General features: G+C 30.1%; 4 protein-coding genes across 10 annotated transcripts; 3 read left to right on the top strand and 1 right to left on the bottom strand.

Annotated features, from left to right (window-relative positions):
• The first annotated feature begins 214 nt into the window (after positions 1 to 214).
• Positions 215 to 7,706, top strand: LOC105194741 (importin subunit alpha-7). 5 transcript variants are annotated; one of them, XM_039455025.1, is made up of 8 exons: positions 215 to 358; positions 2,589 to 2,798; positions 2,892 to 3,086; positions 3,257 to 3,477; positions 3,618 to 3,881; positions 3,971 to 4,175; positions 4,275 to 4,578; positions 4,665 to 7,706. In XM_039455025.1, the coding sequence occupies exons 2-8, from the start codon at positions 2,589 to 2,591 to the stop codon at positions 4,859 to 4,861; spliced, it is 1,596 nt and encodes a 531-aa protein (XP_039310959.1). In that variant the 5' UTR covers positions 215 to 358; the 3' UTR covers positions 4,862 to 7,706. The 5 variants fall into 5 exon arrangements, with proteins under 5 accessions (XP_039310959.1, XP_039310952.1, XP_039310949.1 ...); XM_039455018.1 differs by having other exon boundaries at positions 2,889 to 3,086; XM_039455015.1 differs by lacking the exon at positions 215 to 358 and adding an exon at positions 469 to 591.
• A 761-nt stretch (positions 7,707 to 8,467) lies between these two features.
• On the bottom strand, positions 8,468 to 10,992 carry LOC105194736. Of its 3 annotated transcripts, XM_026131324.2 has the most exons (4): positions 10,816 to 10,992; positions 9,928 to 10,193; positions 9,293 to 9,891; positions 8,468 to 9,214 (listed from the first exon to the last, which is right to left on the bottom strand). In XM_026131324.2, exons 1-4 carry the CDS (start codon positions 10,842 to 10,844, stop codon positions 8,936 to 8,938), a joined length of 1,173 nt encoding a protein of 390 aa, XP_025987109.1. In that variant the 5' UTR covers positions 10,845 to 10,992; the 3' UTR covers positions 8,468 to 8,935. The 3 variants fall into 3 exon arrangements, with proteins under 3 accessions (XP_025987109.1, XP_011158109.2, XP_025987108.1); XM_011159807.3 differs by having other exon boundaries at positions 9,293 to 10,193; XM_026131323.2 differs by having other exon boundaries at positions 9,293 to 10,193; positions 10,823 to 10,992.
• Positions 10,993 to 11,041: 49 nt separating this feature from the next.
• On the top strand, positions 11,042 to 14,801 carry LOC105194737 (palmitoyltransferase ZDHHC6). Its single transcript, XM_011159808.3, has 7 exons — positions 11,042 to 11,278; positions 12,301 to 12,482; positions 12,815 to 12,899; positions 13,159 to 13,433; positions 13,512 to 13,724; positions 13,880 to 14,067; positions 14,160 to 14,801. The coding sequence occupies exons 1-7, from the start codon at positions 11,224 to 11,226 to the stop codon at positions 14,281 to 14,283; spliced, it is 1,122 nt and encodes a 373-aa protein (XP_011158110.1). The 5' UTR covers positions 11,042 to 11,223; the 3' UTR covers positions 14,284 to 14,801.
• Positions 14,802 to 16,642: 1,841 nt separating this feature from the next.
• LOC105194739 (putative defense protein 3) lies at positions 16,643 to 22,842 on the top strand. Its single transcript, XM_011159809.2, has 4 exons — positions 16,643 to 16,824; positions 17,505 to 17,745; positions 20,142 to 20,349; positions 22,450 to 22,842. The coding sequence occupies exons 1-4, from the start codon at positions 16,684 to 16,686 to the stop codon at positions 22,511 to 22,513; spliced, it is 654 nt and encodes a 217-aa protein (XP_011158111.2). The 5' UTR covers positions 16,643 to 16,683; the 3' UTR covers positions 22,514 to 22,842.
• Positions 22,843 to 23,417: the final 575 nt, after the last annotated feature.

The raw sequence follows: 23,417 nt of genomic DNA, 5'->3' as shown, positions 1-23,417 counted from the left end.
ACCACAACCTTCAGTATCCAATTGAGTCCTCCACCGCCATTTTGGGACCGCTCTAGCGTCATCAAACACCATTCGTATCATTCTGCAACAGCTGTGTTCACAATATGGCTGCTCGCTTAGCCAATCAAGTATTAATCAGATTACCAATCAGAGCTTCGGACATCAATGTCGCTTCTCTCTTTATATCGGACTCTATACAGGACTTGTAGTTCATGTAGTTTCCGATCAATCATTGTTGGCGTATAGTTTATGGTGAACAGAGAAAGGGCTCACGGCGGGCACGGCGGCACTTCGCGTGAAATTGCATGATCTTTTACGTCTGACCCCCGTTCGGAGATTCGAATCTGCTCTCACAACCGTAAGTACAAAGTGTGACCATTATCATACTGATAGCCGATCTGTAATCTGCGGACCGGGATCGCCAGTGGACGCAGCGCGCGCGTTGACGTGCCGAAGGGTCGAGAGGATTCCAGGCCAATGTCAGTGTGTCTGCGTTGGCTGTGCGCGTGCCAAAATGTCCAAGCGGCCGATCGCGCGGCGCGAAGATCGGTGATGACGGTGCTTCGCGTCTCGTATTCACCGATGACGAAGGTGACCGTGCACAATCGACCCTCACGAGATGGTATTTCTGCTCTTCGTCTGGGCGGTATCCCCGCCCCAACAGCCGTCTCGTCGATTAACTCCTAACCCTCACGCGGAATCCATTGTCAGATGACTGTCGTGGTGTTCGATGATGTCGATGACGGCACAACGATTTCCTACCTTTACCCTGCTTTCTTCCGAGGCGTTTTCCTTCGTATAATGCGCGAAGCATCGTCTTTTTCGCCGTTCGCTTTTGTATTCTTGTTCACATGCATGTGACGAATGCGTCAGTGCGTCTATACATGTGTACGTCTATGTGCGTGCGCGCGCGCGTGCATATTTGAAGATATTTTTAAACGAGAGAAAGAGAGAAATAGCGAAATCAATTTTTTTTTTTTCTTTGAACAAATTTCAAATATTATTTATACGTTTGATATAAATAATTATATTCAAAACTTATGAGTAGATCTTTTCCTCTATATATAATATTGTTTTCTAAAGATGTTCTTAAAAAAAAAATTTTTTTTTTTTTTACAGAAATACTTGGCCTGATATGCATCTTTCTCGCTTTTCTTGAATTATAAAAACATTGTAACTTTTCAAGAACATTTATATAATTATTTTCTCTTTGAAAACAATTTTATTACAATTATAACAAACAAGCATGTGTAAATTGCCTATATAAAAATTTTCATGTTAATAAAAATAAATATTTATACCATGAAAAACAGTTTGCAAAAAAATATTTCTTGATTAAAAATTGTATCTTTTGAAAATTATTTTTGTGATGATCAAATGATAATTGATGAATAGTAAAATGCTGTTACAGAAATGCAAATATAAACTCTTTTAAATGTAGCTTATTTCAACACAAAAATATTAAGTATAAAACGTTTTGTCAAAGCTAAATTACAATTAAATATTTACACAGTTCTTACTTGCATATAAGTTAAGCTCGTCTTAAATGTGAGTTAATAATAAACTTAAATGTGAGTTATTTCATTCTTACATACATTTGATTTCAATCATTTTATTATAACAAATTACTGTTGTTATTATTCAAATTAACATGTATAACAATATTTTTTTTTAAATTAATATGTCACTTAGATTTATTGTTTCATGTTGAAGAATATTAATGAGATTTTGGAAACTTAATTACCTTTTCTGAAATCAGATTTTTTTATTTTTTTTTTTTATGTTAATATTTCTCTGATTTAAATAGAAACTTTGGAAATAATACTTATTTTGTAAAAAAATATTTTGCGACTGTAACTTTTTCATTGTTTTTTTTTTTCTATAAACATGTAAACAGAACGTAATGTCAACTTGTTTTAAAATAAAGAACTTATTTGACCCATAATGTGAAAATATAATATAAACAAAGTGCTTTAATGGTTATAGCTAGATCTTGGTGCTAATTTTTATTGTTTTTTAGGGGGGTAAATGTTCTCACTTTTAGATGTGAGTTAGCATCATGCATTATTAAATTTATTTTTAATTTAATAAAAGTGATATTATTAATTTTTGTTCAACCTAGAATTGTATTATTGACCGAAAAATCTACTTGGCATGCTGTTTGTTGAACTTGAAAAGGTATATAAAATCACACAAAAATCAGCACTAAGATCTAGTTATAACTGTTAAGGGATTTTGTTTATATTTTATTTTCAACTTTTTTTTGACAAATTTAGTTATTCTTAACAATAAGTGAATTATTCTTAACACTTGTAGTAAATAAGAAATTTTTCTAATTTTTGAAAATTTTCAATTTTAATATGCAAATATATATAAATATCTTCTGCATTTGTCTAACAATAAAACTATGATAATTTCAACATAACAAATTGGATTGTTATAAACGTATAGTAATAAAAATTGATTGCAATTATGTAATTTTAAATTTGTAAATTATAACTTTTGCAACTTTTCCTTGCGTTATATTTAAATTTAATAAAAAAATTTCTATGCAACTAAAATGTATAATTCGTTATTTGTATTTTTAGATGTCAACTGGACCTACACATAAACATCGTTATAAAAATGTAGGATTAGATTCACAAGAATTACGGAGACGCAGAGAAGAAGAGGGAGTTCAATTAAGAAAACAAAAACGTGAGCAGCAATTATCAAAACGTCGAAATGTTCCAAATATTGTTGCAGATGAAGATAATGTTACAACTACGGACGAATATTCACTTCCTACAGCACAATCGGTAATATAATTATTATATTGTATTTTTGTATTGTAATTGTTTCATGATAATTTTTTTCTTTGTATAAAAGAAATTGATATATTTTTTTAGCAGTCTCCTGGTATTATAACATCTGAGATGGTAGATGCGTTATATAGTCCTAACATACAAGATCAATTGGCAGCAACACAGAAATTTAGAAAATTATTATCAAGAGAGCCAAATCCTCCTATAGATGAGGTCATACAAACGGGAATTGTACCACAATTTGTTGAATTTCTTAAAAATAACACAAATTGCACTCTGCAGGTATTTGAAAATAAACATTTTATCACTATTTTCGACTAGTATTGTCATTTCTCGTTAGTTTAATTTGTAGTTACACTTCCCAGCCATATTAGGATATATTTGTATTGTAAACATTTTATCTTTTACTGTGAATAAAGGACGCATACATAAATACTAATATTAATTGTTAGTTCGAAGCAGCATGGGCTCTGACAAACATAGCAAGTGGTACATCTCAACAAACACGCATTGTGATAGATGCTGGAGCTGTTCCTACTTTCATAGCTTTACTTGGTTCTGAATATGAAGATGTACAGGAACAAGCTGTTTGGGCATTGGGTAATATTGCAGGAGATAGTCCTGAATGCAGAGATCATGTCTTAGCCAATGGTATCCTCACGCCACTTCTACAGTATGTTTTTTTACATTATGGTTTTCGCTTAAGAATTATATATCAAAAATGTTTATATATACGCCGTACGACAATATCATTCTAGTTAATATCGAGAATATTATTTTGTCGAGAACATTATTCTAGTTACTATTTTTCAGACTGCTCTCAAAGGCATCACGGCTTTCTATGACTCGCAATGCGGTATGGGCGTTATCAAATCTCTGTCGAGGAAAAAATCCAGCACCAGCTTTTGCAAAAGTTGCACCATGTTTACCAGTGTTAGCACATCTTCTCAATCATACTGACTTTGATGTGCTTGCTGATGCTTGTTGGGCTCTTTCTTACTTGAGCGACGGTCCAAATGACAAAATACAAGCTGTTATTGATGCTGGCGTTTGCAGGCGTCTTGTAGAACTTCTCATGTATGTTGGAATGTATATAAGATCCATATAAAAAATTATATAATTTGATGTACACAGATTATAGCAATTGATAATAATGTTATTTTCAGGCATGAACAAAATAACGTAATAAGCGCGGCTCTTCGTGCTGTAGGAAATATAGTTACGGGAGATGATGTGCAAACGCAAGTTGTGTTAAATTGCTCGGCATTACCGTGTCTATTACATCTCTTAAGTTCACCACGGGAAAGTGTTCGTAAAGAGGCTTGCTGGACAGTCTCTAATATCACTGCCGGTAATCCCCAACAAATACAAGTACGTCTCAATCTTTCAAATATAACAACTACACACACACACACACATACACAAACTATATATTAATAATTTCTATATAAATTTCTGTTTTTTTTTTAGGCAGTGATTGATGCTAATATCTTTCCGGTTTTAATTGAGATTTTGAGCAAAGCTGAATTTAAAACACGTAAAGAGGCTGCATGGGCAATTACAAATGCTACTAGTGGCGGAACGGCCGATCAAATTCGATATCTCGCAATGCAGGGATGTATTCCGCCGCTCTGCGATTTGCTTACTGTTATGGACGTCAAGATCGTTCAAGTCGCTTTGAACGGAATAGAAAACATTTTACGTCTGGGAGAACAAGATGCAACTGTGCATAATGGTCTCAATCCTTACGCAGTTCTTATTGAAGAATGTTATGGTAAAATATCAATTTAATACAGGTTTTATATAAAAAGTGTCGATTAATAGATATTAATATGTTAATAATTTTTCATAATGTTTCAGGCCTAGACAAAATAGAATTCTTGCAATCTCACCAAAATATGGATATTTATCAAAAGGCCTTTGATATTATCGAACGATATTTTGGGTCTGAAGAAGAGGATACCAGGCTTGTACCTTCAATCGATTCGCAAGGAGCAGAATATCAATTCTCCGCACCAGATTCTTCCCAACTACCAGTGCAAGGCTTTGAATTCTAATCAACTATTTTTTAATTTCTGAATATAACTCTGTTTCGTTGAATGTGTTAACGTTATTCATTCTACAGGGATTTATAATATTCTGAAAATCGGAACATCAATAGTAAACACATGATTTTATATAATCACTCATATAATTAGAGTTTATTTGTGTCAAAACAATTACTACTAGCACCACTACATTCGAAAATTATCTATTCTTCATTGAATTAAAAACAGTAAAAAAAACTTCATACATTTTTAGTTCTCATTTTGTTTCTCATTATTTAGGATGAACCATAACTTACTATGTGTTACTATCTAAAGTAATTATGTTTTCGAACCTACGTCAAATTGCGACAATGTCTGCGTTAGAGCCTTGAAACAATTTGTGTAGGAACATACAGACTCATACCTGCATGTATTTAGTATGAGGCGTTCAGTTTTTGAAACGTAAACGTCTTAGTGCTTAAGTAGAAGTGGAGACAATGATCAGAACAATTTGTCGAGGCAGGCTCATACCTCGTCTGACATGTGACTGACGCAGAATTACGAAAAAAAAGACTTGCATTATCCTGCAAGACGCTAACTGAATGACTGAAGTACGCGACTACGTAGCCAACACGGACAACATTACGCAACGCGGTACTCACCTCCTTACTATACTAGATAGAAACATGACCAATTAAACTTTTTTACTGTAAATACGTATCTCGTAATTTTAAGGCTATTCTATACAGAGTGCCCTTAAACGAAGCAATAGTCTTATTATCTGGCCATCAATGCAACGTTGCAAGAGTTTGCAAGAATTGGTTGGAAGTATTTGTTGTAATTTGTGATACTCAAGCATGATTTGTATGTGCAAAACATGCTTTGGTTTTCTTATGTTAAATAATTATGCGGATTGCCGACTCCAGTTATTACATCTATACTTTTGTTAATTGAATATCACGCGATTAAATTACTAGTTATTCTTAATTATAAATACTTACAGATGTATTGAATAAGTCATTTTTATCTTATGTTTTATAATTAAATTTTTGAACTATCAGAGAAGTGAAATTTTTCAACCCTTTATTTACTTATGATAAAAATTAATGGTATTGAAATTGTACAGCACACATTAGATTTTGGACATTCTGTATGAAAAGTCTGTGACTGTATATATGAAAAAAAGTGTATTTATTATTTAGGTTTGACGATACCATACTATATTATACAAACCCTATTATATACTATCTACTTTTAGTTACCGATTTGAATTATTACGACGGAGAACGACTATTACAGTTCACTAGTTGAAAACTTTGCTAATGTATCACTTTAGCAAAGTATGCAGCTATGGATACTTGTTGCCAATTTATAAAATGCTTACCAAATAATATAGTAAAACCTGAACATAAAAGAGAATTTGCCATTGTGTTGTACACGCATTATATTGTGCATATTTTTAAATGAAATTTGGAATTTATAAATCGTATACAATGGGGGTGAAACCATTATATACACAAACACACACATACACACACATTTTTTTTACATGAAATATATAAAAATTGAAAATAAATCAGTGTTTTTCAGCTATTATAATTATAATCTTTAGGTGTATTATGAAATGTTTAACAATATTTTTCTACTTACAATCATACTTTAATCGAGATAAATTTTATTTATTATTTTCATATTAATATTAATAAAGCAAATGTTACTATTTGTTTAATACGCAGATAAGCTCGTATAAATATTTTTTTTTATTGCAAAGTTTTTCTACTTAATATTTCATTACTTAAAGAGATTGAAAAGCACTGGTTTAAATAATCGAAATTTTTTTTTGTTTCAAGGGTGTAATAAGAAACACATTTCAGAACATTTATTAAAACAAAGCTATATAGACATGCATGTTAAAGCTTCACAATTATTTTAAGTTTTTCTTTATTTGCTTTTAGAAAATAGTGAAAAGGATATATATTTCAATTAGTACATGTGAAACGATATACTAAAAAGCATTAGGTGATATTCACAGTTTGATCTTATATTCAAGAGATAAGTCTTAAATAGAATCATTTCATTGGTACCACAGAGTCAAACTCTCCATAACTCAAGATAATCCTGAATATAAGATGCTTTATGAATACCAACTATTGAATAGGTATCAGAAAACCAATGATCTTTTATCTAAATTACATGAAAAAATCTATGAAAATTTTAAAATCTTTTATTCAAGACAGACAAATATCCGGCGCCCAATTCGAGGAACTAAAAAATGTATATAAAATTACCTAAGTCGACCTCGGAAATTTATTATTTAAGCACTAAAATCCGATTTTATCCGAATTGTTGGCCAATTATTGATTTAAACATGTTATAAAATTTTATTTAATGTGTATCGTTCATTGTAAGCAATTTATATAAATGTTAAAAAATAATTTATTATTTTCATAAAATTTTGTATGTGTAATATACAATATCATATTTTGTATATGTAACAGTAATTTTTGTTAACATTTTGCTATTTTATTATAAATATCCTGAATGATTAAACTAAATAATGTAAAAGATCTTGTAAATTGGCAATGAGCAGGATACGACACTCGACATTACTTCAATCGTTGTATGGACTGCCGACTGACACATTAATACGAAATCGAATATCATACACATACACAAAATAATTATAATTATTGTATTTTATTTTGAAGCTAAATAAATATGTCATTCGGAAATATGCGTGAAATCGCTACGTACAACAGTGTCGTTATATTTTTCGAAAATAGAAATATGAAATTGTGATTAGAAAAAACTCGCTAAAAATAAAATTTATTTCGTGTAACATTGGCATAACAAAATAAAGTTAAATTAACAGATTTACAAATCTTACATTTCTTTGCAACCAGAGACATAACTTTATCATAACTGTCATAACTGCCATAAGTAAGCACATTATTGCAGATGCAAACAAAATTAAGATTTCTATTACAGTTGCTTTGTATTATTTTAATACTAAAGAAAAAAAATTAAGTAAATAATTTTTTTAAACTGAATAAATAATTGAATTAGAAAAAATGTTTTTTTTATATATATATATATATATATATATATATATATTAAACTTATTTATTATAATACAAGGTAATATACAAAATAATTGTATAAAATATTTCTAATATTAGTATTAAAATATTTCAATTTCTTAGTTCTGACGGTTTTGATCCAATTATGCAATGATTTAAAAATCTCCAAAATGTTGCATTAAATCCTCCTGTACAGCTCATATTTTATACCATATTACTATAATTAACACCAGATTATGTGCAATTCATAACACAGGCACACAAAATAAAAAAAGTATCATGTCCGAGAGACTACACCTATGTATCCCTATAGTCTTTCGGACATGACACTTTTTATTTTATGTGCCTGTGTAATTTGTAATAAATTTGCAAAAATCATTCTTATAGATCTTCCACAACGCGATTTGTGGCTTATTATTTATATAGTCTAACTCTGTTATGATATATAAATAACAGAAAATATTAGATGTGAGATGAGGAGATACAAATTCTTTGTTCGCAAAACTATTCCAAAATCATATTTCCAGAAACTGATATTTACAAAGAGCTCTGTCAATTGGAATTAAATAGAATGCAAGCAGCCGTTTTATTTTGTTGTTTACGCAGTGGTAATACTAGTTCTTAGCTCGAATAAGATCATAGCTTATTTAATTGTATTTCAATACTATATTTAAATCTATCACGAATATTACCGCAAAATTTTACAATAAACAGTCGGTAGTTAGAACCAACACAAAATGATGTAAAAATGATTATGTAGTTTCGCATTCCTCGATCTCTGATCAGCTGAAAAAATCCGTTCAGCTGGCAAAATATCAGCATAAATGGTATAGGAGTGCAAATCAGAATTTACTTTTCTAGAATATTAACGAGTCTTGTATGTAAGGCAAATTGCACACAGACTGTTAATTTTAATTAAACAATTTTGTTATTTATAGAATAAAGAACAGTTGCCTAATTTTGTTATTTATATAATTGTCATTAATATGCTATTATAATTACGCTTATTTTCTTACAACTTAGATTAGCAGTATCTTAATTCTGGTTCAGGTTGTACCGATATAATTGCCCCATCTGTAATTCGCGTTACAAGTGCCAGTAAAACATCCTGATCGATGCTTTTTGACAATTTATTAGAAATCTGATTTTCCACAAACTTTAGTTTTTTCTGTGATGATTGATAATTATTAGTTTGCATAGTAAGAATGTAAATAGCTTCTGCTACTAAGGGATTTACTCTATCGCATAAATTATGTAATGCTTTTATTGCTTCTGCATTAATATTCAATATATCACGAATCATCTGCAACAGATTTATTTGATTTTAAAAGTCAGTTCATATTTATATTTTACAAAATCTAGAATATGCATGCATACTCACCACAACTTTTTTTCTTTCTAAAGAATGATTGTTTAACGTCGTAATGATTTCACCAGCATCATTTCCAAAATCTTCTGGATTAAATACTAGATAACTGTCTGCATGCAAAATGGTACTGCTCGCTTGTGCCAGTTTAGTAGCTAAACAATCCATTGTGGCTGTTTCCTTTGCAAATAACAGAATAATTGAAGGTGTCTTGGGAATGCTTGATATTACTTCGTTTATCGCTGATGAAATATCATTCCAAATATCCAATTCTTGATTGTAAAATGTTGTCTTTATGTTTTTAATCGATTCAGCTAACAATAAAGTAGGGTTGCTTATAGACTGTGTTTGCACATTGTTCTTATTTAATAATATTAAAGCACTTAGTGCTACTGGTACTATTACAAAAAAAAAAAACTTGATGATATAAGAACAGCTGCTTGTGTTTGATTCATTCTTGTTTATACATTTCGTCAAATCATTCTTTCTTTCTGGAGAAAAGCGATTTTGTGGATAATGTGGAGAGTTAGATCTAGAACGATTTTGTGTAGAATATGAAGAGGTGGTTCTAGAACGATTTTGTGTAGAATATGGAGAGGTAGTTCTAGAACGATTTTGTGTAGAATATGGAGAGGTAGTTCTAGAACGATTTTGTGTAGAATATGGAGAGGTAGTTCTAGAATGATTTTGCAAATAAGCTGTCTCTTCATTCTCTTCACTAGAACTTTCTGTCATTTGTTTGTCATAACTTTGATCTTTAGCTTCAGATTGATTGGATGTAGTTCGTCGTTTATATGTTTTTTCTTCCATTTGTAAACTTTGAAAATTATTGTTTAAGGAACAGCTTTCTTCTATGCCTTCGGATCTTAGAGATCTTCGACACTTAGGTGCAGGTGGTGCCACTAATGGACTAGAACTGCAAAATAATGTATTCTCAGTTTCACAAGTAATGCCTAATTTCTTCATACCTTCATACTATCTTTTAGATAAAGATATTCATCAATTAACTATATGCATTTTCAGATTAAGATATTCATTAATTAACTATAATGCATTTTCTTCACTAACACTTCTGGTTATATATAGCTGTTCTTCATACTAGTAACTTTAGATACAAAATATACTAGAATTTTTCTAGAAATTACAATATTCTCTGGGAGATATTTTATGGACAAAGTTATTTAATAAGAGGTAAAAAGATTGGGTATAAATAAGAAATAGTTGTATAGTAATTTTTTGCAATAGAACATCTACATTAGTGGAAATAGATATTAGCTGTGAAACATTATATCATAAATTTCTGTAATTAATCTGCCTTAATAATCTGTTAATTTTTGATATATTGTATTCTATCGACAAAATGTGTAATACATAACTTGAAACGTTTTTGACAGATTTGGCTATTAAGAATTAGGTGAAGAAGAAAATCCTGCATCAATCGAGGATTTCGTGCGCTTTCTTCCGTAAAGTCAAAACGAATCGATATTTTACTAATTCGAAAATTGATGAATAGTAATAGAATACAGAAACATATGTACCTCGTACATTTTGAGACTGGTGAGCTCATGTTTCATTTCTTATGAACCTAATCAAATCTCATGTCTCTTACAACCCAACATAACCTCGTCAAAACGAACCGTCACGTCAGCTCCAAATTTCATCGTAGTCGTAGATGACGCTGTAGCGCGCAATTCGATATTCGATTATTCGATTCGAGTTTAGCGCTAAGTTCAGAGCAGAGCGATTGCCGGTCGCCGCTCGATGATGTAAACCAATGTGAACGCGGCCATCGTGATAATAACAACGCGACACGTACGTTTTGAGAGGATTTGGCTTATCTGGTTATCGCTGTCGCCGTCGCTGGCACGAAATTCACCGGCGTCGCCAATCCTGCGGGAGTCAATGGGCTTCCTTACACGAATTGGAGGCCGCTATACGGTGACAAAATGTGCGTCGGCCCGCTGAAGAAGATGTGTCATTGGGGACCGCTCTCCGCGCTCGGTACGTGACAGGTGTCTCCTGTCAATGAAATCCGGTTATTTCTCATCTCATCTCATCTCATCTCATCAGTCGATCATTATCTGTAGTAGAAACGCGATTGACTCTAACTGCGTTCATATCTAAGAGCAGTAATAATTAAATTCCGACTAACTTAATGGGAGATTATTAACTTGTTAAATAAAATACTAAAATACTACTGTTTTGTAATGTAGATGGAATTATCCATTTTTTGTCGTTTGATATATGAAAAGAAACATCAATGAAATTGTGTAAGGAAAGTGTAAAGATCCGATGAAATGGATAGAGGAGGTGTAGACGAATGCTACATGATACTTGTCAGTAATATGATGTTTGAAGAGCTACACTATTAAAAATGTTGTAAAATTCAATAAACTTTTGAGTTATACAAGTACATCAAATTTTATATAGTTGTAATTGAAAAGTATATTTGTGTACAGTGCGTGGTGTTTAGTGTAAAAAAAACAATATTAAATGTTCTTAATATATTTGCTTGAAATTTGCTTCTGTTACATGTACATTAATTTTAATGTGCTTTTTTTAACAGTGTAGGAAAAGTAAAAATGCAAATCGAGATTTTTATTACATGAGGAATTAGGAACAGAATTAAAGAAAACTGGAGGATTATAGACAAGACAATAAAAAGATGGAATTGACAATCGATAATAAGGATTTTGTTGGATTTAAATCCAAAGTATCAAAGCATACTCAGTCATCTGCTAAAAGAATATTATTTAACAATTTTTAGCTGTATAATTCATCACCCCTAAGATCTAATCTTTCTTTATATAATTAGAATTTGATATCTTTTAAATATCATCTTAGCATGTGGCAGAGTTTTCAAAATTTACGCTGTCAATAATAAATAAATTCAACCATTTATATTTCATCATAGTTATTGTTCATTATAATTTGATAATTTGTAAAAAGCCTGGCACAAGATCATGGCGATAAGAAAACTTATTTGCAGACTGTAACTTTTGTCACATTAATTTGTGTTGCAGCAACGATAAAGATAATCACATTGATGACGATACACTGCAGTAGACAGTGGTGGCCACCGCAAGACAGTGTTCCAGGAGCTGTCAGTTTTTTGCTGTTCTTCACTCTCAGTGGATTGACTCTATTTCATTTTATCAGTGCAATTTTTGAAGGGCCTGGCTACCTCGCATTAAAATGGATGCCAGTAATATATTACATATTTATCATTGAACATATTTAAAGTAAATCCTTTTGTTTTCAACTATTTTAACTATGTAAACGACTGAAAATCCATAAACCTAATTTATAATCCATTGGAATAAAAATTGAACTGCAGATTTTATGATCCTAGTTTGTGATTAGAGAAATTTGATTCTATTTACTTAATTTCATATTATTTAGACAAAAAGTTATATTGTTACATTGAATTTTAATATATTTTAATTATAGTACTTAATAATATTTGTAATATAAAGTAATAAACAATTAAATTAATATTGTTGTTATTATATTTGTATTAATATAATTTACTTTTAGGAGAAAGCTACAGATATACAATATCTGCAATATTGCACTGTCTGCCAAGGATACAAGGCACCAAGGTCACATCATTGCAGAAAATGTAAAAAAATTAATATAATTAATATAAATAATGAAGTAACAATAATAAATATGGATATTATTTAAACGATTTGTAAATTTTTTAACATGATAATATAATTTAACGTTGAATCAGTATTTTGCTTTTACTTATTTATATATTATGTTATATTGAAAAAACTGTAATTCTGTAACATAGGATATATTTAAAGAGCATTGTTGTATCATTTCAATATGTCAATTCTCTTTTAATTCTATAATTTTTTTTATTTACTTTTTAGGTAATCGTTGTGTGATGAAAATGGATCATCATTGTCCGTGGATAAATACATGTGTTGGACATTATAATCATGGGCATTTTACAGCATTTTTGGCAAGCGCAGTTGGCGGTTGTTGCGTCTCTTCCGTTATATTAATTTCCTGGGTAGCAACTGTGTTGTCACTGAAACCTTTGCCTTTTCCACCACCAGCGGTCTACACGTTAATGTTAGCAGTATTTAGTATTGGTTTATCAATCGGCGTTGTACTTGCAGTAGGAATGTTATTATATTTCCAGGTAAATGTTCTTAATACTACTATGTTTAATTGATATCTTAATCAATGCATTAATTCCATAATGCTTTAAATTGCATAGATATTAGCTATTGTGAGAAATCGAACGGAAATAGAAGATTGGATTCTAGAGAAATCCCGATATCGGCGAGATGATACAGATACCAAATATATACATCCATATTCAAAGGGATGGCGTTTTAATATTAGCCAAGTTCTTACATGGGATTGCACTCCCGTTGGCGATGGCATTACATGGCCTATTATTGATGGCTGTGATCAATATACATTAACGGTAATTTTATTCTGGCTAAAAGTATATCATAGTAATTGTATAATAATTATTAATTAAAGAGTATATATAAAGTAAAAATTTTTATATTTACTGTGCTTGCGCGTTATGCAATTCTTAAAAACTGTAATTATAATATGTTAATTGTTATTTTACAGAGAGAGCAGCTTGCACAAAAATTAGACAAACGAAAAAGAGCACGCATATATAGGATTATAAAACCTACGTCAGGTTCCAAATTTCCAATTGGACACGGCTGCGGGGTATTTTTTCATCCACTTTGTACCGATGAACCTCGCATTAAGTTAGATGTAGATGATATTGTGATTGTTACACGCTGGAAGAAGTATGCGTTTCACATTCTATATTTGATATAAAATTTCTAAAAATTAATTTCTTCAAATAAATTACTATTTGACGTTTTATATTTTTTTACAGATATTGGCTCTTTGGAGAAAAACAACAGAAGGAACGAGAAGATGCAAAATCGAAACGTATAAGGGGATGGTTGCCGCGGCCCTGTGCGGTGGAAGTGGTAGAAAAATCTGTCTGGCTTAGATAATTTATTTAAGAACAATTTATTAATTTTTGAAAATTTGTGTGACAATATTTATGAAGATATGAAAAACTGTTAATAATAATTTAAATTTTTTTTTACAGTATAAGCTGTAAAGAATATGAGTTACTTATAATCGACGAACATTGTATATTCCATAGCCATTTGTGTTCAAATCGATATATTTTTCGTGCATTTACCAGATTTACCTCAAACCATAGATAAGAAATATTTCCTACATTATAACACTTTTTTGTATAAATAATTAAAAGATGTATATAGATTTTTACTTTGATATACTCCTCATTTATTGAGGTAAATTCTTAACGAAATAGCTTTATTATACAATATACATGTAATTATATACATATATATACATAATTTAATAATTATATATACATATATATAATTTAACAGTTACATATAATTATTAAAACGTGCAGAAACATGTATGAATTATTTAATAATAACGAATCTTGCTTTGTGAAAAACAATATTCCAATTAAAAATGTTTTGAATCATGAGTTTTTATATCAGTTTTTTATAAGAACAAAAGATGTATATCACAAAAACTTTTTGTATATTCTTTAACACAGGAAAAATATCTCTAATGCAAAACAGATATAAATAAGTTGTTTGGTCTTGCCATCCGATTACCGGGCAATCTGAAAGGAGTACTTCTTGCGCGTATGCAACCGAGACGGCCTGAAAAGGCCGTGGAAAATCAATAACACGGTGTGAAAAGTCACATTGACTGAATGAACTCGCCGTGCATGTACATATCGGCGTATATGTATGTATGTGTAACACGCGCACGCTTTTGCATTATGCGCGCTTGTTCGAAGGGTTTAGCACGCAATACGATTGCTCTGCACGACTGCAGAGCGCTTCGTATTCTATTCATCCCGATCGAACGTGCAATGTTATATATAGTAATCGGCGAACAAGTATATCACACATAAAGAAGAATATTGCACAAGGGTCAATGTCATAATTCTGATGTGATGCAAATTGTAAATTTATGTGCGTAATAGCGTTACGCATAACATTTTAATAATCGACAGTGAAAGGATCGTATTAGCAACTCGCCAAATATGTAATCGAATGCAGTATGCATTAACTCAATTTATTGCGAATACAGTCTGACAAATCGGTAGAGATATGAAATGCTATTAAATTATATTACAAAACAGCAAATATTCATTTTGTGATGAAAGCATGCACTGTTACTTTGTCGAAATATATTTAGCGTTCTTGAATTCACATCATTTTTAATTTTATCTATTTTTTAATCGATATAAATATTCCTTTCATCCATTCACTTAAGATCTTGGAGTTTAGTATTCATATATTCTCTTGCGAAATGTAACTTAAAAATATTTGCGAAAGAACGAAATATGCATGCAGAAATATACATAGCAGCTTGAACAACGATTAAATAATAGCTATTCCACTTGGCAACATTATAATGATGATTAAAGTTGTGTTCGATAAAAAGCAAATAGCGTGATAATAAATGTTTAAGAGTGCAAAGAGTACTTTCAATAAATTTTTTATTTCATGATTTTCACTTTGAATCATTTAAACCAACTTACTCGCAAACAATGCACTTATAGCAAAATTGTTAATCTCATGAAAATGGAGGAAAAAATTATCAATAAATAAATTAATGATATTTACATATTTATATAATACATTTAAAAAAAAAAATAATTTCATAAACATTTTATTTTAATGTAATATGCTTTAATCACTTTTTAAAAATTTTATTCTTTTTAAAGAAAATAATCACTTAAATATTATATACTTACTTCCCAGCAAACACCAAGTTACAGTTGTAAAACTATTAGTTATAATTTTCCACTCAACAAAATAATAAATATATTATATAACGAACGTGTTGTATAATAGTCACATTGTTGAGTGAACAGTTTTAAAATTATCACTTATTGTTAGTTTGCGGGATTAATATCCAAAATCTAGGCTATAAAAATGTTTAAAATTATAAATGTATGACTATGAACTCTTTTGTATACTTTTTAATGTATTTCTACTGAATATTATCAAAGTTAAAAATATTTAACTTTTGAGATAAGGAAATGAATGATTTCAATATAGAATTAAGTGTATTGCAATAAATAATGACTCTTCGTTTCCCGGCAAAAAATCATCTATAATATACCTGCTAGAAATAGTGACAGTGTTACATCATGTATCGCTATGTGACACGTAAAAGGAAGTAACACGATTTACGGCTGCATGTGTAATGTGTAATTTCTGCTATGTGTAAAACTCGTAGATATTCTCCTAAACGAACGAGGAAACCGGTTACAGGATCGACGAAGGAATCGAGTGAAAGTGAAGGATTAATTTAGCAAAAACGAACGTGCGGCTTTGTGTGATCCTATGGTGGGATCCCACACCCCACCAACGTTTGGCTCGTCGGCAACCGATCGAGTACTGCAGTTTCTTATACGCGGATCTGTCACGAGCACGACATATCTTTTTATTCTTGCGCGATCTCGTGTAAACAGCGAACTGTTTCGAGTAAGTTTACGTGAAGAAAAGTGATCACTTTTAACAATTTTTTCACGCTATTATGAGCATCTTTTTCAATCAGATTTCCTATCAAATTTATCCTAACAATAAATAATATCTCGTTACAAATTTCTCTATGTCTTTAAATTACATTTATGTAATTAGAACTTTTTTGAAATCAGTTACATGTAACAAATTATTTATAAATTAGACATAGTTTAAATTCGTGAATTTAATATTAATTTGTTATCATAAATATTTATTATTTTTATGATACTTAAGTCGCAGAGAATACACTTGGAGTAAACGCGGATAAATAAAAAAATAAAATATTATATTTATAATAAAAAATTACAGTACAAACAGTACAAGTTTAAATTTAAAAGTTAATGATTTTAATAATTTTATTTTATCGTTAGTTATGATTTTCGAATAAGTGGTTTTGGTCTACTCATTGATCTCACACTCGCTATTTTTCGCTTGATACTTAATATGTTTTTGTGTATATTACATATTACTAATATGAGCTTGCGTTGGTATTCAAATATACTACAATTAAGACAAATTATTTAAACACTCAAAAAATACAATTTTTTTTTTATTGAGAACATACTTCATTCATCTTTTCAGTCAAGAACAATCGATACTAAATAAAATTTTGTTGCATATATTTCTCTCGCGTTGCCAAGAACAAAAGAAGCGACGCGATCAAGATGCATCTCGTTGGACATGTTACGATTTCATTCACGCTCGTCCTTTTCTCGTCAATTTTCGTTATCGGATTTCCGGATGGTGCGCCGGTGGACGCGTGCGTGAAGCCACGGCCTAATCAACCCTATCATGGTGAGGCGCGACCACAACCCTTAAACACGAGTCCTTACAAGATACTGGCTTCGTCGTCGCAGTACGAACCAGGCTCGCAGATCACAGGTAGGCCAAACGTTCACGGCGCTTATATTATTAAAGCACCAAACTGGGTTAATTTCTTATTACGCAAAATAAATGATGAAATTTTCTTTAGCAGAGTCTAGAGCATCTTTCGAGTGAGAGATAGCCATACAATAGACTTAGAATACTAATTTTATAAAACTTTGAAGTATGTACGTAAGTCTTTATACAGTACACAAAGGATTAATATCTTCTGAGGTGAAGCTAACAAGATAATAAAAGAACAGTGTATATACAGAATGAGAATCAAATAGCTGAAATTAAACAGCTGTTATTTTGTAATAAGTGAATGAAAAACGAGATAAATTGGGCACTATATATATATATTCTATAGGCAGCATAGAGTAAAATTCATTATTTTTATTAGCTCATATAATGCAAAAAATGCATTCATAAACGTGTAAAAATAAATATAAAATAGTCGAAGAATTGATTGGTTCTATAGTTTAATGATATATTATATTTTGAAAGATCTCGACAGGGACGGCTATCCGTTTGTGAAAGGAACTTACTTAAAATTTTTCTATAAGGCAAAGTTACAATTATTAATGTTAGAAAATGTATTCAATAGTTTTTAAAAGAGCTAAATTGATAAGGTTTTTCTACAGTATAATGTTTAATTCATTTTAATCTGTCTACTTATTACAAAGTAACAATAATTAGATTTAGCAGTTTCTCGATTATTATTCTTTATATTAAAAAAAGGTAAGATCTTAAGGCGTAAAATTAAAAAATATGTAATTTTTGAGAAATAATAAGTTAAAATAATTATTTTGTAAAACAGGAACAGAACAATCGCAATAGAATCAATTTCCTTTTCTCTTTTTCACTAACTTGTCAGTTATCGTTTAGCAATTAGTGCAATTCAATGCAAATTATAAATATGTTATTATACATGTGTAAATAATATGTAAAATTTTTGCTTCATTTTTGTCAAGGAAACTTTACCCAACACGAAATAATTGAATTTACCAAAATCACAACCCACAAAACATGCTAAATGTTCGTAATGATGCATTCTGCTAGCTTCGTTGAATCTATCTGCGCTCGTGGAACAATGGCGAATTAGGCTGACACGAGGGATAAGTGCGTCCGCTCGTTTTCGAGCATGCGAGCAATTCGCATACATGGGTCACGCGTGATCGAACGTAGATGTCATTCATCCGCGAAGGAAGGTTGAAACGAAAGTCTGAGAACGGTGTAGTTATGCAACGAAACGTCAATGTGAGACTTTGGAAACTTGTACTGTGAAGTAAATACGTATGAACTAATTCCTCTAATGCCACAATGCAAAATTCATGGAAAATTAAATTTAAAATGTTCGCTTCTTGCCTAGACCACCATATGACTCTAAAAATAACTTCAAAGAAAATAAGCGTTTCTAAAAAGATAAAGGAGAAACGAATAAATGTTGATATTTAAAAAATAATATTTTGTTTGGAAAATTGAAATGAGTTTGTGAGTTTACCTATTGCAATATTATGACAAGTTTTACAAGGCAATTCGACCACTTTGATTAAATTACAATCGAACGCATTAAATATTCTATACTTTCTACATGTTTCTTTATTTACAACAAAAGATATAATAAGCAGACGTTAATAAAACTAGTATGCAAAACGAACAGCAACTGTTAAAACTGAATTTAGATTTTTCAAAGTTCAACAAAATGTTTAATCAAATGTTGTAAAAGTCATACAATTCAAGTATATTAATTAACAAATTTATTTGAGATATGTTTAATCTTTTTTGTTATAAACTATATTGCATATTTAAATGCGATGTGTATTTTATAAAAATTTTCTATTCTATTTTAATTGTTATTCATTGAATAGGATGATATATTTTCGAATTCTCCCTCTCGCGCATTGTTTTTTTCCATTTATTCTTTTAAAAATTAATGTAACTTAATGCTTTTTTTCATGTTCTATTACACTATTTGATAAACAATTCGATACTATAAAATTACACAGCATAAAAGTTCAAATGTTTTCAAGCCATAGATTTTAGTTACAATATCAGTATATTGTAACTAATATCAATGTAATCCTGCCAGTATTTTTTTAAGGGTCTCTCTTCTTTATCGTTTATATTTTGTTCATACTAACATTCGATTCAAATCCCTTGACAGATATAAATTGAGATTACCGTTGCGAGCGTTATGTTTGACTACCTGCTGTTTCTTTTATATGAAATCACTTTGCCGATATCGCGATAGATTCACGCACGATTGCCCTGAACACGTAAAATTCACATGTGTCACGACAACACGTGCTATATAATTTCAAATATAGGTGTATACCGGCGATAAAAAGCAGGCCGAATTTTATTCAAGCGAATGGCGTCCGTTTTTATTGAAATTTAGCTTGATTTTTCAGTTACCATTGTCGGTGGCCCGTTCAAGGGATTCTTCGTGCAGGCACGAGATGCAAAGACAAATGAATGGATTGGATCATGGACTCCAACGCAGAACATGAAGGTACATGCTGAATGCAGTGCTGTAACGCACGCGGATCCACAAGATAAGGAACAGGCAACCTTCATCTGGAACGCACCAGCGAACGCACGTGGCAACGTTTATTTCACGTGAGTGTCATGTCCTCCAACAGCGGAAATTCCATGGGAAATGTCCATTCGTGCATTAACGATAGAGCTTAGGAAGGACAACGTTGAGAGTTGTCGCAAATTGCGGCAGTTGAGGCCTGCATTGTCCGTGTAATTATTAAGCGTACCTCACAAGATATGACTTGATAAGATACACGATCTTGCGTTATAAATGCATATAAATTTATGGCTGAAATGATTGCTTAAGAATCGTACGTAATGAAATTTCCGGTGATAATTTATACTTTGCGTATTTTCAATTGTGGACATTTAGCTCAAACTTATATGCATTTTATGCAACGTAATATGTTCAAATTCTAAGCTGTATATTAAGTCAATTCTGACAGAAGAATAACTTTCCCATTTTTATTAAGAAATTTTTATAGAGAGGAATTTCCGATTGTGGGTCGAGTTTAAAAAAAATCAAGAATCATTTATATTATTTTTGTGAAAGAGAAATAACATTTGCATACGCATGATTCTCTACATAAATTAAAACCACTTTAAAATATTCAAAAGTCAACAGGCTTCTAAACCGGTTAATTTTTTTTTATTTATTTATATGTATACAAGATGTTACAATAAATCTGAAACATTCTCTATTATACATATAGATAATATCTCTATCATATACTCTATTATATATGCCATGTTATTATGTATGAGTTTAATAGATTTCAAATTCCTTGATTATTAATAAGGATATTAAAATATTTGTTTCCATATGCGTTTTAAACTTAATTCTTTTTTCGCATAGATGTGTACCTTATAATGTATTCGAGCAAAACAAATTTAATAATAGTAAAGCGAGTATTAACAAACAACTGGATCGTGAGTTTAATTTTAAAAAATTATTTATATTGTAGAATTATAATTATTTATAATAAATTTTTTAAAGAGAGAGAAAGAAAGAGAAATCTTATATAGAAGGCTGAATAAATGTAACACTTACATATTTAATTTTTTGTATTAATACAAAAAAATTTTTAATATTTTAAAACTCAAGACATTTTATGGTCATAATAATTTTTTTTTTTAATGTTAACAAATATTAAATCTTTCTTTTTGATATGAGTATTCGCGTAATATTTCACAGTGCAGATGAATCAAATATAATAACCGTAAAATGAGGTATGTACGCGCAATAATTTGCGGTCAGTTCACAATGGCGCAGCGGGACTAATTGTACGACGTCGGCCGCTGGAAATAATTGTTATTACTATTCAGTCATTCGTAATTCCACGCGTACGTGAGACTTGTTAATAATCCGATGAATTTCCCAGCATGGTTTTACATTGCAAGTCGTCGGTTCTTTTTGTCTTGAACGCCTTACAAGCCAGGAACAAAATGTTCACTATTACAAATTGTCTTAACATTCAATTATAAAGATAAAACATTCTATAAATTTTGCTAACAAAATGTAAACCAGAATTTCTCGGTTTTTTTTATGAAAATTTTTAAATTAATGTTGAGTCGATTTTTCTTTAATAATAGGAAATTAAGAATTGATAAAATATATAATTTGAAAATCATATAAGATGAAACCCAGCAAACATTAAGTTACAGTTATATAACTATTAATTATAATTTTCTATTCACAATAATATAATTGTTATATAATGAATGTGTTATATAACACACTAATTGCATTGTTGAGTTGAGAAAAACAACTAAGTTATATAACTGTAACTTGGTGTTTCCTGAGAATTAAATCAAAGAAGTATGGAATATAATTACAAAACAAAAATTTAAAATCAATTTTAATTTTCTAGAACATTGCAACCATATAGAATACTGAAAATTATTTATTTATTTATTTATTTTTTTTTTTTGAAAAAAGTTAACAGTAAATTTATCAAAAAATTAAATATTATAAATGCCATATTTTTAAAATATGTGCAAAAATAACTTGATTCTAATACTTCGATTTACAATATCTTGAAATTAAAGATGATCTGTCACTTGTAGAAGAAAATTAAATGTGCGATTACTTTAATTCCAATAAAACTTTAAATTTTAATAGATATTTATGTTTAAAAATGTTTTGGTAACATATTGTAATAATGTGTTTTGTTGTTTCAGTGGATCTGTACTAAAAGACTATGCAACATTCTGGGCCGATCTTATGTCGCAGGTGGCACAATAATAATTCGTCAGCATACTGTCTTCATTTTTATCCGTCGACGAAGGGCTTTCGCCAAAGGATAGATTCCATTTTTATACACAAATTTTTGAATTTTGTTTTTTTTGTTAAGTATCTTAATACATCTATGACAATGTTATGCAAAACATATTTTAAATAAATCTCTATTTTTGTACCATCGCAGAAATGCCGAACGTTTTAAATAATACAAAATCATCAAAATGGTTCGAAACGAATGTTTTGTTCGTTTTATGGCTCGGTTGTCTCGCGGTGCGATATTGTTTATAACGTCAGAGGCGAAAAATGACATGCAATAAATTATTTGCTGCGTACCAGTTTTATTTTTTAATTTTCCCTTAAAAATATATAATTTATATAAATATATAAACTTTTGTAATGAAATCTGTAAAATATGCGGCAAACTCTTTCACAGTAATGAAAATCTGGGATATATTGAAATCATCACGAATATATACAAAATCTATCTGAATTTTCTTAAAAGATCATCGTGCAGTATATCATAATGAGTAAATTATAAAAACACTTTCGTATATTCAAGAAATATCTTATTCGAACAAAATAAATTTGTACAAATTACTTATATCTTAAAGGTAAGATAACAATATTTGAAATAGGTAGGTAGAAAGTCACTTAGAAATTCTAAAAAATATCTAATCTACTTTAGATGTTTTTATAATATCTTTGATAGGATTTATGAAATAGTAATAGAGTAATAGATTTTCTTAATAATACTGCTTATGAGTATTTATAAATGTCGCCTAAAAAGATGCTTGTATGATTATGTTATTTATTGAGAAGAAGCGATAGTTTTGTATATTATATTTAGCTGAACTTTTTGTACAATTAATTCTTTTCTTCCTTTCTTTAATCGTGTAAAAAGCTAAAA

This window comes from Solenopsis invicta, chromosome 1 (assembly GCF_016802725.1).
Source record: "Solenopsis invicta isolate M01_SB chromosome 1, UNIL_Sinv_3.0, whole genome shotgun sequence".
NCBI classification, from domain to species: Eukaryota; Metazoa; Arthropoda; class Insecta; order Hymenoptera; family Formicidae; genus Solenopsis; species Solenopsis invicta.
The sequence above is the reverse complement of the archived record's forward strand: the minus strand, read 5'-3'. Positions and strand labels throughout refer to the sequence as shown.

Bases quoted from the DNA above. Each gene is read 5' to 3' on its own strand.
- LOC105194736 (XM_011159807.3), bottom strand. From the start codon at position 10,844: ATGAGCTCACCAGTCTCAAAATGTACGAG. The intron at 10,194-10,815 runs GTACATATGTTT...ATTATTTTGCAG, and splicing joins CCAGTCTCAAAATGTACGAG to TTCTAGTCCATTAGTGGCAC. The intron at 9,215-9,292 runs GTGAGTATGCAT...AATCTGTTGCAG, and splicing joins TAGAAAGAAAAAAAGTTGTG to ATGATTCGTGATATATTGAA.
- LOC105194739 (XM_011159809.2), top strand. From the start codon at position 16,684: ATGGTGGGATCCCACACCCCACCAACGTTTGGCTCGTCGGCAACCGAT. The intron at 17,746-20,141 runs GTAGGCCAAACG...TTGATTTTTCAG, and splicing joins ACCAGGCTCGCAGATCACAG to TTACCATTGTCGGTGGCCCG. The intron at 20,350-22,449 runs GTGAGTGTCATG...TTGTTGTTTCAG, and splicing joins CGTGGCAACGTTTATTTCAC to TGGATCTGTACTAAAAGACT.
- LOC105194741 (XM_039455010.1), top strand. From the start codon at position 478: ATGTCAGTGTGTCTGCGTTGGCTGTGCGCGTGCCAAAATGTCCAAGCG. The intron at 2,799-2,888 runs GTAATATAATTA...ATATTTTTTTAG, and splicing joins CACTTCCTACAGCACAATCG to CAGTCTCCTGGTATTATAAC. The intron at 3,478-3,617 runs GTATGTTTTTTT...ACTATTTTTCAG, and splicing joins ATCCTCACGCCACTTCTACA to ACTGCTCTCAAAGGCATCAC.
- LOC105194737 (XM_011159808.3), top strand. From the start codon at position 11,224: ATGTGCGTCGGCCCGCTGAAGAAGATGTGTCATTGGGGACCGCTCTCC. The intron at 12,483-12,814 runs GTAATATATTAC...ATTTACTTTTAG, and splicing joins TCGCATTAAAATGGATGCCA to GAGAAAGCTACAGATATACA. The intron at 13,434-13,511 runs GTAAATGTTCTT...TAAATTGCATAG, and splicing joins GAATGTTATTATATTTCCAG to ATATTAGCTATTGTGAGAAA.